Source organism: Rissa tridactyla, chromosome 15 (assembly GCF_028500815.1).
Source record: "Rissa tridactyla isolate bRisTri1 chromosome 15, bRisTri1.patW.cur.20221130, whole genome shotgun sequence".
Classification (NCBI taxonomy): domain Eukaryota; kingdom Metazoa; phylum Chordata; class Aves; order Charadriiformes; family Laridae; genus Rissa; species Rissa tridactyla.
In genome coordinates this window covers 10,750,888-10,765,121 of record NC_071480.1, presented here as the reverse complement: position 1 = coordinate 10,765,121, position 14,234 = coordinate 10,750,888, and the positions used below count along the sequence as shown (strand labels likewise).

The following is a 14,234-nucleotide window of genomic DNA, read 5'->3' as shown; positions in this document are numbered from 1 at the left end:
AATGGCTTGTTCCCCCTCCAAGACTTACCCTCTCCTGCAGCAATTTTGTATAAGTCACTTTTCAAAGCTTAATCATATTAGAGGACTAAAATGAGTATGTGGTAGAAATCTGAACGCCTCCCTAGGTTTTACAAGAGCAAATTTCTGGAGAACATGCAGACATGTCACAGATGAAGAATACCAATTTTACAACTTAACAGCATGGATTGAATCAGGCATGGAAAAGGGGGAAGAAGGAGAAAAACTTATGTAGAAAATATCTGGTCTTGCTAGGCAGCTGAATGTTTTAACTTCACCAGTTACGTATGCTACCTTCCATACTGTACCTTCCATACTGTACACAAAAATGCAGTACTGTCTTCTATGCTTGATCCATATGCTAACTTTTTTCTTTACTTTGCATTTGATGGTAAGGTAACACAATATCGCTGTACCCATACTAAATGCAAACACTGAGGTAGTTATAAAAAATTGTCACTTAAATATCAATAATTAGTACCAAAATTGTTTGCCTTTCCTTTAGGCATTAATAACTTACTATTTCAGATCATTGACTTGTATTGTAAAACATAGCAACAATCAATTCTTAACTATACATATAACCCCCTCAGAGCTCCTACCTCTGAAATGCAAACACATTACATAACGAATTAAACTCATGAGTGCACAGCAAACCTACAGCTTCTCTCTGCCTAACAGTGCTTCAGAAAGTGTTTGATTTACCAAGCTTGCTTTATGTCAGCTGTTTAGAAACACATGCTTAGTTTCAGGATATTCCAAAAGGCTATTTTAAACATACTCACTGCTAGTTTGTACTGCATTAGGAAGGCTACAGTGACTGTACCTTGACTAATCCATAAACTAAGTACCCTGCTGTGCAATTTCAGAAATGCATTTTTTCCAAATCACTGTAAATGATATGAAATATCTGGGTCACTAGCAAATATAGTTTTAAGGAGTGTAAATGTGTGGCAGCCTTGCTGCTACCTAGAGAACACTGTCACATAGAAGTACTCTTTGCGTCCTCATTGCATCTAGGCAAACATTTGATTTTTTCTTTGAGTAATTATTTCCAGGAAAAGCAGAGAAGAAAGAAGTCATAACTCTTTTTTGCCTCCATTATGAAAATGGTAGTATTGCTTGGCAACACCCTAATACTTATCTTTCAATGTCTCGGTGCCAAAATTTGTTTTTCCCATGGCTGCAGATAAGTATGGAGCATACTGCGCATTACCAAGAAGGTATGAACTAGTCACTGTCATCATCCACATCATTAATGTAAATTTGCAATGATTCCATTAATTTCTAGGTGCAACACTACAGCTAGGAGCCTGAAATTCACCCAGACCATTCAGAAAGACTCCATGCTGCCATGCAGTAAAATTAAATTCCTGCTCTTTATAGGACAAGCTAGTCCAATAGAAGGACTGTGTTTGGAGCATGACTCTATCAGGTGTCCCATGGCGACATCTGAGAGCAAGTCAAAATGGAGCATCAGGATGACACTACACTCAGCCAGCAGCCACAAACTACTACCTGTACAGCACTTGAGGCTGATGCCTTTAATTTCAGCCCAGAATGGGGATGAATGGAAGCGACTAAAATTAGCAACAAACAACTCCCTATTTCAATAGTTTCTTTTGGCCAGAAAGTTTCGTTTGTTCATGTGAAATATGTGAACTTGTTTTCAGCTACTTCTGTTCTACTGCACTAATAAACCAAGTGAATTACTGCCTGCTCACAAGAATAATTGATATTGGCCTATAGATTTTATCAGCTGCTCAAGTTCCCTCTCAGATGTGACACTGCTTCAAGTTGATGAGCATCTGTTGATCCTACCATGACAAAGATTACTGTCTAAGCACCTGTATGGCTTGCACACCTCCAAAATGTGATTACGTATCTCAAAAAGAAGTTGTCAACATGTTCAGGATGTTTCACTTGTTACTGAAACCTGAATGTAGAGTTTAAATAGAATCTGGCATAATGAAACATCAACTGGCACTACCCTGAAATACACATTCACACAATCCACTGCCAGAACTGGGGCTTGCTGAACACGTCACTCACAATGCTCCTAGACGCTCGGCTGCTAGTGTAACTATCTTCCCTGTGAAAGGGAACCAGATGGCGAGGGACTCTTGGCATTTTTCAATGTTATGTGAAGTGTTTCTTCAGCTAGTGAGTACATGCCATCCAGTGAAGTCGCTTTGGAAACAGCCCTTCATGTCTTTCTTCAGATTTCTCCACAATTGGCAAATAGACCATTCAACAGGAAAGCAAGGCCCAAGCCTGCTGTTTTTAAGCACTGAACCAAAAGTTTCAGCAAGGAGTTTCTGTTGTCAGTGGAGATAAAGAAGCACTCTTGAAGGATTTATTTCATCCTTGGGTCCTGTTGTACTCTCTGAGTGTTCAATTGCTCATTAGTGACCATGGAGAAAGATTAATTCAGACAACCGAGTTAAATGCCTACAGTCAGATGGGACAAACAGAGGTCAAAATGCCAAACTGCTTAAAAGCTTAAGTTCCACAACTATTTGTATGGGCAAGCAGTGCTCGACAGCTAGCCTGCTCTGCTGGTAATTCAGGCACCGTAGCAGGAATTTAGAGACATTGATTCTGCCGCTGGCTCTGCCAAACTGACATGGTCAAGTGACTTCTTCCTCTAGTTGAACCACATGCTTTGAAGGGCAAAGAAAAGGTTTGCAAGCAAACTTGCAAGAAGTGCTTCCACAGCCAAAACACCTTATCTAAACAGCTGCTCCGAGGCAATCGCTATTCTGCTGCAGTGGACTCTCAATGATCACGTGGCAAGAAGAGGATTTCAGCGTGCATGGGAAAGGCAGAATGAAATGAGGTACAGTAGTGATGTCGTGGTCAAACAAGAAAAGAAAAGCATCAAGCTGTTAGAAGCAGAGGCCTCAAAAGCCCACTAAAATAGTAAAAAAAGTTAATCAGAAGTGTTAAAGTTTATTATTTTGACTGTGCAGATAAGGACTGCTTTGCTTGAATGGAAAACTGCTGCCCTGCTGCAGTATTTTGCCTTGGGGCAGTTTTCAGACAGTTGGTATCTTTCAGGAATGATAAATTTCAGCATGTTGACTACACACGTGCACACACACACACACACAGATAGAAAAAGGAAATGGAAAGAATAAGAAAAAAACAGAAAAGGCTAAATGCCCTACACAGTTGAAGTCACAAGCCCTACAGAAATTAGTATTAAGAATTTACAGACTCCAAATGTTGGATGGCAGTGGCTCTGACGAGGTAGAGAAGAGGTGGAAAGCTGTGTGTATTAGGTTGACACAACTGAAGGAACAGACACTCTCTCATTTTATAAACATCACCCAGGGCTACTGTTGGTAGCAATCAGAATTATTAAGGCAACAGTGCTACAAAATAGGATCCTTCCTGTAGCCAGATGAATTACATAAACAGAAGGAGCAAATAACTTACACATGAGGGCAAATCAATCTGTCAGTCACGCTAATGGAAAGATTTCTTTTGAATGTAAAGGGAGCTGAGATGGATCAAGCTGAAGAAGTATAGCACTTTCAAATGTATAATTAATTTTCAATGACAGTAAATATGTTCTAATATGTTAAAGGGAACTGCTTTCTAACTGTTTAATTTAATGAGATGCATTCCCACACAGATCTTATTAGGTTCCTGCAGATGCAAGGTAGAAAGCACTGTGCTATATGGGAGAAAAGAATCTCACTGTCTCCAAACATCAACTGTGATTCATCACATGTAAAGTTCATTTTTAACAAGACTTAAAACCAGACTAGCTCACATATAGTGGTGGTTCTACAGTAAATCTGCACTTGGAAAACTGAATCTGTATTACCCTAACAAGCCTCTTTTGGTCATTTACAAATCCCATTTACTCAGCTGACACATACTCCTTTGAAGTCAAGGGACTGCTAGCCAATGACTACAATAGACACAGGGAAGCAAACCAGCACAAGTTATATTATAACCCTGACGGATACATAGATAAGACTTCTCTGTCCCAATTTTGCAAATAGCTTATTGAACACTGCTAGTTACAACTGAGCAAAATCCAAAGGATGCATTTCTCATCACTGGCAACCTCTCCCATGCCTGCCCAGTAAGCCAGCCCATCCTGAAACCTAGATACTACCACTAACAAGTGGTACTTTTCTACTGCCGTCATTGTTGAGATTTCCAGTTTTCTCTTCCTTCCCATTCCATTTGAATATTTTCCAATTAATACACTCCAATTCACTCTAAGCTTATGAGATCACCACCTGAATCCTCCTTCGCATCTTTCAGAACCTGCTCCCCTCTCACAACCTTAGAGATTTCTAAGACCAAAAAGGATTGTTACAACCATCAATGCCATCCTGCTGCAAAACAGCCAATGGAATTTGACCAGTCTTCCTCAGTGCTGCAAAAGAAAGCCATTGATCTGCCTCCAAATAAATGCAGTAGTGCAAAAGGCAATTCTGATGCAGTGCATCTGGCATTAAGTATTTAAAAATACTTCTATTAGTTTATATAAAATTATACAACTTACCAAGAGACAAAGAAAAGCAGAAATCAATAAAGCTCTCTTCTATTACTTATTTCTCCTCCTTATTTTGCTGGTTAAAACAAGAAACTCCATCTTCTCATTACGAAAATGTTTAACAGACCTGTGACTATCTGCAAGCAATAAGCCTTCTGTCTCCTGGTCTTCTGATTTCATTCACAAGCTGTGTTTCATTACCAGTGGTAAGCCAGAAATAAGTAATTTGCTCCAAGAATTACTGTGAATTCACTCTGGTTTTGCTGCATCTTTGCCATCCCTTTACAAACTACCGTTCTACTGCCTCCTCACATTAATTTGTCGTCTTGTACTTTAAAAGGTTGGCTGATACTGGTTTGCTGGATCCTATCCTAGTCCCAACTCCACTCCCACTCCCCGGCACCCAAAATTGCTGGGGCATATTTTGAAGCATCAAACAGTTAAGTGCAGCATCCCGAGAGTTCTCCTAGGGAAAGCAAGCGTTTCTTGCTGTTTAATTTTGTTGGAGCTGCAGCCCTCGACTGAATCACTTAAGGGAACTGTTTCAAACCAAATGCATGTCATTACCCACATACACTGACCCAAATCCCAGTCTCATTTACACGGATGTCATGGGTTTACAGTGGTCCCACTGACGCAGCTGCTCCAGCGAGACCAGCGGCGCAACTCCAGATTTACGCTGTGTCACTGAAGGGCTGGATGGAGTCCTCGCTCCCAGCCCATCACCTGGAGGTTTTAGGGGGCACCTGGGCTGGTGCTTCTCCAACTGCTCAGACACTTCACTGGCCCACAGGAAGGCCGGGCAGCCCGGCCAGCGGCTCCCTCGGCCCAGGGCTTTGCTCCCAGTACCCCCACAGCGCCTGGTACCCTGGTGAGGACGCAGCTCAGCCAGGACAGAGAAAACCCACGTTGTCACCAGAATAAATACATCTCCCCGAAAGGCACAGCGACCTCCGAGCACTCCTGGGACCGGTCACTCCACCCCAGGGGAGCGGCAGCCAGGTCAGCCCGGGTGGTCTGGGCCGCCCTGAGGGAATGGGGAGGCTCCGGGACCCCCTGAGGGAAGGAGGGACTTACTTAGGCTGTCTTCGGGGAGGACTCTAAGGGAAAGGGAGAGGGTGACCAGGTGGCCCTGAGGGAAGGGGGTCCAGGCCGCCATGGGTGGGCTCTGGGACGCCCTGAGGCACGGGGGGAGTCCGAGCCACCCCGAGGACAGAGGGACTGGGCCGCCCTGAGGGGAGGAGTCGGGGGCTCCCCGAGAGACGCGGGGAATTCGGCCCGCGATAAGGGAAGGTGGGTGACGGCGGGGGGGGTGTCCGGGTGGTCCTGGCAGAGCCGTGGCCCCGCTCCCCGCGTAGCAGCAGCAGCAGGTGAAAGTTGCGCGGCGGCCGGGGGCCGGGGCAGCGGGCCGGGCCAGGCGAGGCGCGGGGGCCCGGGGGTCGCCCCACTCACCTCATCCCCTTGGCCGAACTGCAGCCCCAGGGCGACGAAGTGCTCCACCCGGATGAAGCCGTCCGCATCCTCGTCGCACACGTCGAAAACCTCCTTAAGCTTCCGCAGGAACCGCAGCAGGCTCGCCGGCTCCATCGCGGGCATTAGCTGGAGGCCGGCGGCACGGCCGCGGCCGCAGCAGCCATGATCGCCCGCGCCTTCAGCGGGTGCGTGACATCAGCTCCGGGGAGCGGGGCGGGAGGGACAGCGAGGAGGAGGAGGAGGGAGGGAGGGATGGATGGATGGATGGAGGAGAGCGGAGGGAGGACGCGAGCCCCGGTCGGAGGGAGGGAGCGAGGGAAGGGAGAACAATAGGGCAGAGCCGGAGGATGGGGAGGGAGAGGGAGGGGGCGGTGGACGCCGCGCTCGGCAGGGGCGGGGCCGCCGCCAGGGGGCGCCGCGGTGAGGGGAGAGGCGGCGCCGGGGCCGGGCGGGAAGCCGGGCGTGAGGAGAGCGGGGCGGCCTGAGGGCGGGGAGAGGTGTGAGGGCAAAGGGAAACGCCATGGGGGACGGGGACGGTTTGGGGACAGCAGCGAAGGGGAGTTTCTCTGGGAAGGAAAATCGCCACATGGCGGAGGGAATGGGGCAGGGGGAAGCGAGGGAGGCAGGATGTTCAAGAGGACAGCGCGCTCCCCTCCAGCAGCTGGGGGACAGCGGGCCGGGTACCTCCTGAGTTCCTTTCCCCACTGTCACAGACACACTTGCAGTCCCTTCACTGCTCCATATCTCCCCAAATAAAACACCAGTCACACTGCAATTTCTCCCAAGAAAAAGCCATCGATCCTGGTCTGAAGAGGTCCAGGCTAGGGAGAGGAAAGCAGAGTGCAGAGAGTTAGGGGGCAATTAAGGAGGACATGCGGAGCTCCCCTACTCCATTTTGTTCAAGTGACCAGGCAGAGCCATGCAGAGGCACTCCTCGTGGCTGTGCTTGGATTACAACAGACACTGTGCACCCATGCTGTAATGAGACATATCTGGTAATGAAGGGATGTCCCTGCCTTTGCAGGGTTCCTCATTAAAGCCTTCCACCAGGGGTGTGTTCCACAGCTGGGTTTTATTTTGATCTCTCTGCTCTGTCCCTTTTCTGAGGGTTTTTTTGTCTGCTTTTTAAGCCCCCAGCTGTGAGCAGACAGAGGGAAGACCAGGAACAGTTCTGATTCCTGCATTGTGCCTCAGACCAGGAATGACAGGCGGCATCTTGGGGAGGAAGGAGCACTGGCTGAGTCAGTGCCTCTGCCTGTGACAGCACTTTCCCACTGTGGTTGTTGAGCACAGCTGGCCATCCATCACTGAGTGATGTTCTGTAGGTGATTGATAAAGCTGTCCGTCTAAAACGACCATGAAAGTGCAGCAGGTTTTGAATTGAGACAGTATCCATTAATTTGCTTCTCGCCGTAAGAGAGGTCCGTAGAACCCTGAAAATCCCATGATTAGAGCAAGCTAGTCAAATTCATCTCTTTTCGAGGAACCAATAGGAGTGTTCTCCTCAGGAAGTTTTGTTTCTTTAAGCACAAGTCTCTCATCCCTTTTATGTGCAAATTCAGGGTTTGGGAAGAGGCTGACTTCACAGCCCTGTAGGCTGTAAGTCAGCTGTTGATCAATGACCCAGTGACACTAGCAATACAGCTCTCCCCACATCCACCCTCTGACGCAGATAAGGAGCTGGTTCCAGAGCCCCTGCCACCTTGACCTTCCTTTAGTTTTACAACAAATACAGAAGAGTTCTCCTGTTCCCTTACTGATGTACAAAAGGGTCTTTCCAGATTGGAAAAAAAAATATCAAAGTGCAGAGATCAGATATGACCCTTGGGAAGCAAAGGATTTGTGAAGAGATATGAGGAGATCTGAAAGAGAAAAGGGAAGCAAGATACTTGATCAGCAAACTTCTCTGACGTTGTCTAGTTGGAGCAGGATTCTTAAGATGTGGGGATGTTTAGCTTTTATCTTGGGACCCTTGAACTCACCTTCAGGTTACACGGGGATTGAGCTTTGCACACTTCTCAGGGGCACCTATTCAAAGTATTCAAAAATCTGTGAGCTGGTACCCCTCAGAGGTGTGGAAAGCACATCTATGTGGAGTCATCTACTGTTAGTCTAACTGCTCTGAAGTGGAGTTCAGCCCCTTTAAAGACTCAGAGCACATGTATGTCATTGTCCCACTTTGTTTTCTGAGGTTGCCTCAGAGTGCATCCTTGCATCATCTGACTCGCATCTCCGTGTGCAGGTTGGCAGCTGTACAGTCCCAGACAGGGAAGTGGAGTCACGCTAAGTATTGTGGAAAAACAAAACAAAACAAAAAGTAATAGACTTACTCCTGTTTGCCATGACCAGAGGAGGAATTCCCACACCTCAGAGGCATCACGCTCTGTCTCATGGAATCCAGTTAATTTCCACTGGCTCTCCTTTATCTTCTGCCGCACAAAGAAGGAACTTGGTCTAGGTATGCAAGTAAGTGGCAATGTAGATCTAGACCAAAACTGTCACCACTAAAATCTTTGCCATTCTTGCATTAATCTGTAAGGGTGGGGCAGGGGGGAGAGAAAAAAAACCTCCAGGTATAGACACTACAGTTTGGGGAGTTAGTACTGAAGTCTGAGAACTGACACAGACAGCTTGAGTGCCAGAGAGCACTGGAATCAAGCTGACAGGAGAGCTGAAGAGGATGCAGAAGCTGTCATTGTAGACAGATGAATATTTTGAGCAAAAATCTGACAGCTGGGAGATTATTTGACAGCACTGAACACAGGAGAATCGGGATATGAGATGCTGTCAATAAAGGTCCAGGATCTGAAAGCTGGGTGTGCCCCAAGTGTGCTAAAGCCAGGACACCGAGCTGAACATGTGCCACACACTTGCTGGGCAACTGCACTGGCAAGGTACAGTTTGTAAGGCTAAATCAAAGAGGAGGCCAATTTTTATTGCCAGTGGATGTAGCTGGCATTACTCTTTGCTGATCTCTGCTTCTCCAGTTCTAGGTAGAACATGTCTGCTAGTACCAGTGGGCTATTTTTCCTTCCAGGTACATCAAAATAGTTGTTTAATCAGAGATGTGCGGCAACTTCTCATTTGACTCATGCACTATGTGTAATAAATATTTCACATGCTGCAAATCTAGTTTTCTGAATGTGAATATGACTAGTGGTGGTGCTACCATATTTGCCTGTTAAGAATAAATAATTCAAGAGGAAACATTTCACTGAATACCACAGGCCATGGCTGTCATTTGGAGGATTTCTTTACAATCAGCTGCTTTTCCATCAATGTCACTTCCACTTACATATCAAATTGTAATCTGGTGTCAGAAACAGCATCTAAAGACTGCATTCCCCAAGGCTGATAACCTCTTCTACAATTCTGGTTGTGTTCCAGCATATAGTACCATCTTGGGACCCATCCTCTCAAAATAGCTTCATAGCACAATTTCTTTTTATAGTGTACATAATGTAACCCTCATTGAATATTCGGCTTCTAATAGTCTTACTGTATTTTGAATTAAATCCCATTTTCCATTGACTACTGTAGCTCTGATTAACAACCTAACAGATATGCTTCATCAGTTGGATATTCTTTTTAAGTGTCATAAAGAACAGGTAACAGGCAGCAAGAACTAGTTTATTAATACTCTTGCCTGAAAACTTAAAAATATTACTTAAGAGGTAATGGAGTTTTCTCAGGCTGGCTTAATTAGGTATGGCACAGAAGCAAGATACTTGATGTTTTTACTGCCATTTTCTCTAATCTTTTTTCTATTATAAAAAGTTAAACAGCAGCAAAAAAACTTTACAAATTTTGAGTAAGTGTTTCAACAAGCAAGGATCTTCCTTTGAAATTTTCTAGTTGCTAAAGGACCTCACCTTTAGTGGTTTAATTTTACATAGTATGAATGCGCGATTTCAACAGCACTCTTACCAGATTATGAATTAGGTATGTGCATAACTCCACTAGATAAGCCTAGCTAGACAGCTGACTGCAGTTATCTCAGCAAACACATTAATGCCTTACTTGTTTCTTCTTATAACACACATACCACTCTCAGAGACATTGATCAAAAAGTTTTAAGGATAGGCTGGGAACACAACATTTGAAAAAGAGCATGCCTAAGTACAAATCGCAATATTGAATGGTATGTTCTTGTTAAAGCAGGAGAATTTAGCTGTTATTTGCAACTATAAAGCCTTGTTGTAATTGGGGTTGTGCTCACAAACACCAAAATATCTGTTTGCATAAAGTTATTGCCGACATTAAACGATCCTCTGTACCGGTTCACATAAACCCATTTCCACTGTGAATTCATAGGGTCAAACTCATGTTTCCAAGTGCAGACCAGTTATTTCCAGGGAAAGCACCGGGAGCGTAGCTGCCAACACCTGCATGTTCCCATGGCATTTGAAGTCTCCTTACTCCACCAAGTGGACAGCCATTTCACTGCACTTTTGTCACCAGCCAAGAGAATCCATCGCGGGCCACCTTGCATAGGGCAGCAAGGTGAAGCTACTGTGGTTGCTAAGAACAATCATACGTAACACAAAGGTGAACGAATACTATGGGATAAAACAATGTTTCTTCCTGTTCCAGTAAGTCCCACAGTCCTCCAAATACCATGGGACCTAACCTCTCTGTTTGGTACATTCTAGAAGCCTCCCTGCTGCCTTCTCTTAGGAACAGGAGAGTACCTGTCAGCTTTTCTGTGACGAGCTCTAAGCAGTTGGGTAGACTTACTTGCGCCTTAGATTATAATGTGCAATGGCATCTGGCAAACTCCTGAAAGCATCAATGGTGCTAGAAAGCATCTGACAGCTGCCAGGCCTCTAGGTCATTTCTGTCCCTTAGTGCTTCAGGAAGGCAGCTTCACTCCTTCACGGGAGATTCTGGGTACAATGAAGTGTTTAAGACTCCAAGACAACCGTGTAAGAAGGAGACCTAGCATAGTAGCTACAGTCAAGTTATTTTCAACCTCTACCCCCAAAAGAGCTGTCAAGAGACACACAATCATTCCTCTCCGGCTCTAAAAAGCAAACATTAACAGACCTAAGCCCCAGATTCCTGAAGACTTTTTTATCCCCCCTTTCCCTACCACAATTTTTTAAAAAAAAAAAAAAAAAAAGCTATTTACCTAGCAGCTGTTAAAGACTGAGCATGCACCAGCCAGTGTATTTTTTTTCAGCTAACTCACCCGTAACAGTGTATGAACTGTTCAGTAAGTTATCGCTTACTGCTTCACATGAAGTTTCCAAAGTTTTGCTTTTTCTGTCCTATCCAAGATGGACTACACAACATCTGAATACTTGCGTTCCATCTGCAGTTTTATTACAGCTGGCTACAGAAATGTAATTCCCAGATATTGCTGAACTTAGCAATGAGATCTGGGACAGAATAATAAAATTAGAACATGATATACCATACTGATGCTAAAGCCAAACAGGGATTACTTGTTGTGTCTCAAAACAGATTGCATGAGCTGACTCCAAGTTGAATGACTAATGGGAGATACAGGACAGAACAAAACTATTTATGCGAGAATGTAGGTGTGGCATCATTACTGCTGTGACCATCAATGGACCACACTGGCTGTGGGGCTAATGGTGATGAGCACAGTCTGACTGCCTCAAAGGCAGGCTGCAACCAGGTTGCTTGTAGAGAGACAGTCCTGAAAGCGACATTTTAGGAACAGAGAAGCAATTAGAAAAGCAGCTTAACCAGTCTAGTTCTATCAGCCTTTATAATTGCATTCAAAAATTATTGCGGTAGGCATTATCAAATCTACTAACTACAGCTTGCAGATGGAACTATTCCAGCTGTCTCTGTTCCAGAGGTCCCTGTAATAGGAGAAATCTTTCATAGTCCATCTTTCGCTTTCCAGTTTGTGTGAGCAGCCAACACTGATAGCTAGCTACGATAACTTAGCACAATGCCATGCTCTTTTATTTAGTGCTTTGTTTTCCAACTTCTAGTAGGTTAGGGGGAGGGGGGCAAAAAAAGCATTGACGTATGCTTTAGAGTATGTCCTGAAGACTAACCATTTAGGACTACTTCAGATCAAGGCTGGAAATTCTGATGTCCTCTATGGGATATGGCCTGCCAGTATTCCCGTCTGTTTTAGACCACTGGTATAGTTAGTGCATCAGTTCTGCAAATGCTCTGCTAATGCTAGACACTGAATTGTATTACTGATCAGCGACAAGTGAAGAGTAACGGTCAATGTATGAAATTTATAATGGTGCTTTGCTTTCCTTGGAAATATTTTAGGTGAGGTGTTCTAAAGTAAGATAGGTTAAGAACCATTCATACTAACACACCTCTACTCCTGCAGATAGAGCCAGCATAGTTCCCTACTACCTCAATCACCAGCCACAGTTAGAAGAAAAAAAAAAAAATCCCCCCCAAACAGTGACTAAAACCAGTATATTTGCTCCTCCACAAGACCAAATCTATTCTATAGCAAATACCAAAACCACTTTTCAGAGAAACCTTGCAAGGGCGAACTGTGCTCTACTCAAGTTCTTACTATTCCTTCATCACTGTCTGTGGGTCAGATAAATTACTACTACTTTTCTGAATTACTTCCGGGAACACATGAACATACCCCAGAGTCCACAAGTGACACACACAAATTGTGCTGCCATACAGCAGAATGCTTACAGGATAATAGACATAACATGACAATGAAGAAGTGCTCCAAGATTTCCATCTCGCTTCAGCACACAGATGTTCTTCTCTTGTTGTGGCTTTGAATCCTGAGATAAGCAGATGTCGCAACATTTCAAGATGTTCGTCTTCTGAAAAAAGGTAACTCAACACACAGCTACAGGCCCGCTGTTAAGCCTCAAATTTTAAAGACATAAAATTGATGAGCATTATGTGCCAAATTCCGTTTAGAAATAGCTTATGTGATTCACTCTTCCTACGACAAAAATATTCCATGCCAGATTAGTTACATTAGACACAAATATTGTGCCTGCACAGATACCCCTACGGTAGCAAATGGGGCAGATCTCTTGCTTCCCGCGTGCATCTGTCCACAACAGTATCAACCTCTCCTGCACGGGAACAGCTGTGAAAGATGGACCAAAGGTCTACCTGTCCCATACCCTCTGTGTACCAGTGACGACGAAGCACTGGTACACACTGGTTGCACCACAGTGGATGCATGAAGTGACCCTTCCCTGTTATATCCTCCCAGATCCAGCAAAATAGAAGGAAAAAGACAGACAGAGACACCCATTTATTACATAGTGGATAATTTATAGGTTTCTTTGTCTGGCTTAGAAAAGGTGAGAGTTACACAAAGTCAAAATTGTTCATGCTGAAGAGGCAGTGACAAATTACTGATTTTTAACACAGTTGGATTTGTTTCTGTGAAAATTATCCTCAATTGATGGTGAGCAAAATAAGTCTGTGGCTCTCAGGCTATGTATGCGATCAAAGCCTGCAGCTGCAGAAGATGAAATACAAACATTGGGCTGTTTTCTTTTGACTAGTCCAGCATCTGTAAAAAGTCTTATTAATATTTAGAACGATTCATCCTAATGGATTTGGCAAGTGACAGCCCTTATCTGGAAATAACATACTGCATGAAATCAAAATGGACAAAGTATGTCATTGCTAGTCAGATACACAGCAGGACTTGAACTCCTTTCAAAGCAACCAATTTCTTACAGCATCTGCTGGACAGGTGACCTACCTTTGTGATGATCTAAAGCTGTGACACACCAGTTACAAAGCTTTTCGTGAAATAAAAGGGATTTCCCTGATATTAAAGAATTGCTGCTTTTTTTGTTGTTTGCATTTAAATGGACGTTATTTAAGAGCCTGTCTCCATGGGCAAGTATTTTTATTCTAACAAGTTTAGATTTGGCATAGCCCCTAAAACCAGCAAATTATTACCAACAGGTTCTTGAAACCATCTCTTTTCCTCGTAAGCCGTCTCTTTGCCAACAGAAAAATCTGCAGAAGCTGAAACAAGGCAGGACAAGGAACAGATGTCTTGGGCCTATCACTGAGCACAAGCTCTAGGCAACATGAATAAATGTCCCATTTCATAAAGCAGCGTAAGAACAGCAGTAAACGCCACTTTCTGGAGATACCATCTTCTCAATTCTTTCCCTCTATCAAGCCCTACAGTATTAATTGTTTAGGCACAATGCAAAGTATTGTATATAACAGGATGCAGGACTACAGGCCAACTCAAACTGCCCAGGCTCAGACA

At 44.4% G+C, this 14,234-nt stretch overlaps 1 protein-coding gene across 2 annotated transcripts in view; it reads right to left on the bottom strand.

Moving 5' to 3' along the window:
* RAB11FIP4 (RAB11 family interacting protein 4) overlaps positions 1–6,282 on the bottom strand; it is a 126,784-nt gene extending 120,502 nt beyond the window's left edge. Inside the window, exon 1 of one of the 2 annotated variants that reach the window (XM_054221737.1) lies at positions 5,990–6,282. In XM_054221737.1, coding sequence (XP_054077712.1) covers positions 5,990–6,133 — 144 coding nt within the window. In that variant the 5' untranslated portion in view covers positions 6,134–6,282. The remainder of the gene's footprint in view (positions 1–5,989) is intronic. The other variant, XM_054221736.1, reaches the window with a different exon arrangement.
* Between the last annotated feature and the right edge of the window lie 7,952 nt (positions 6,283–14,234).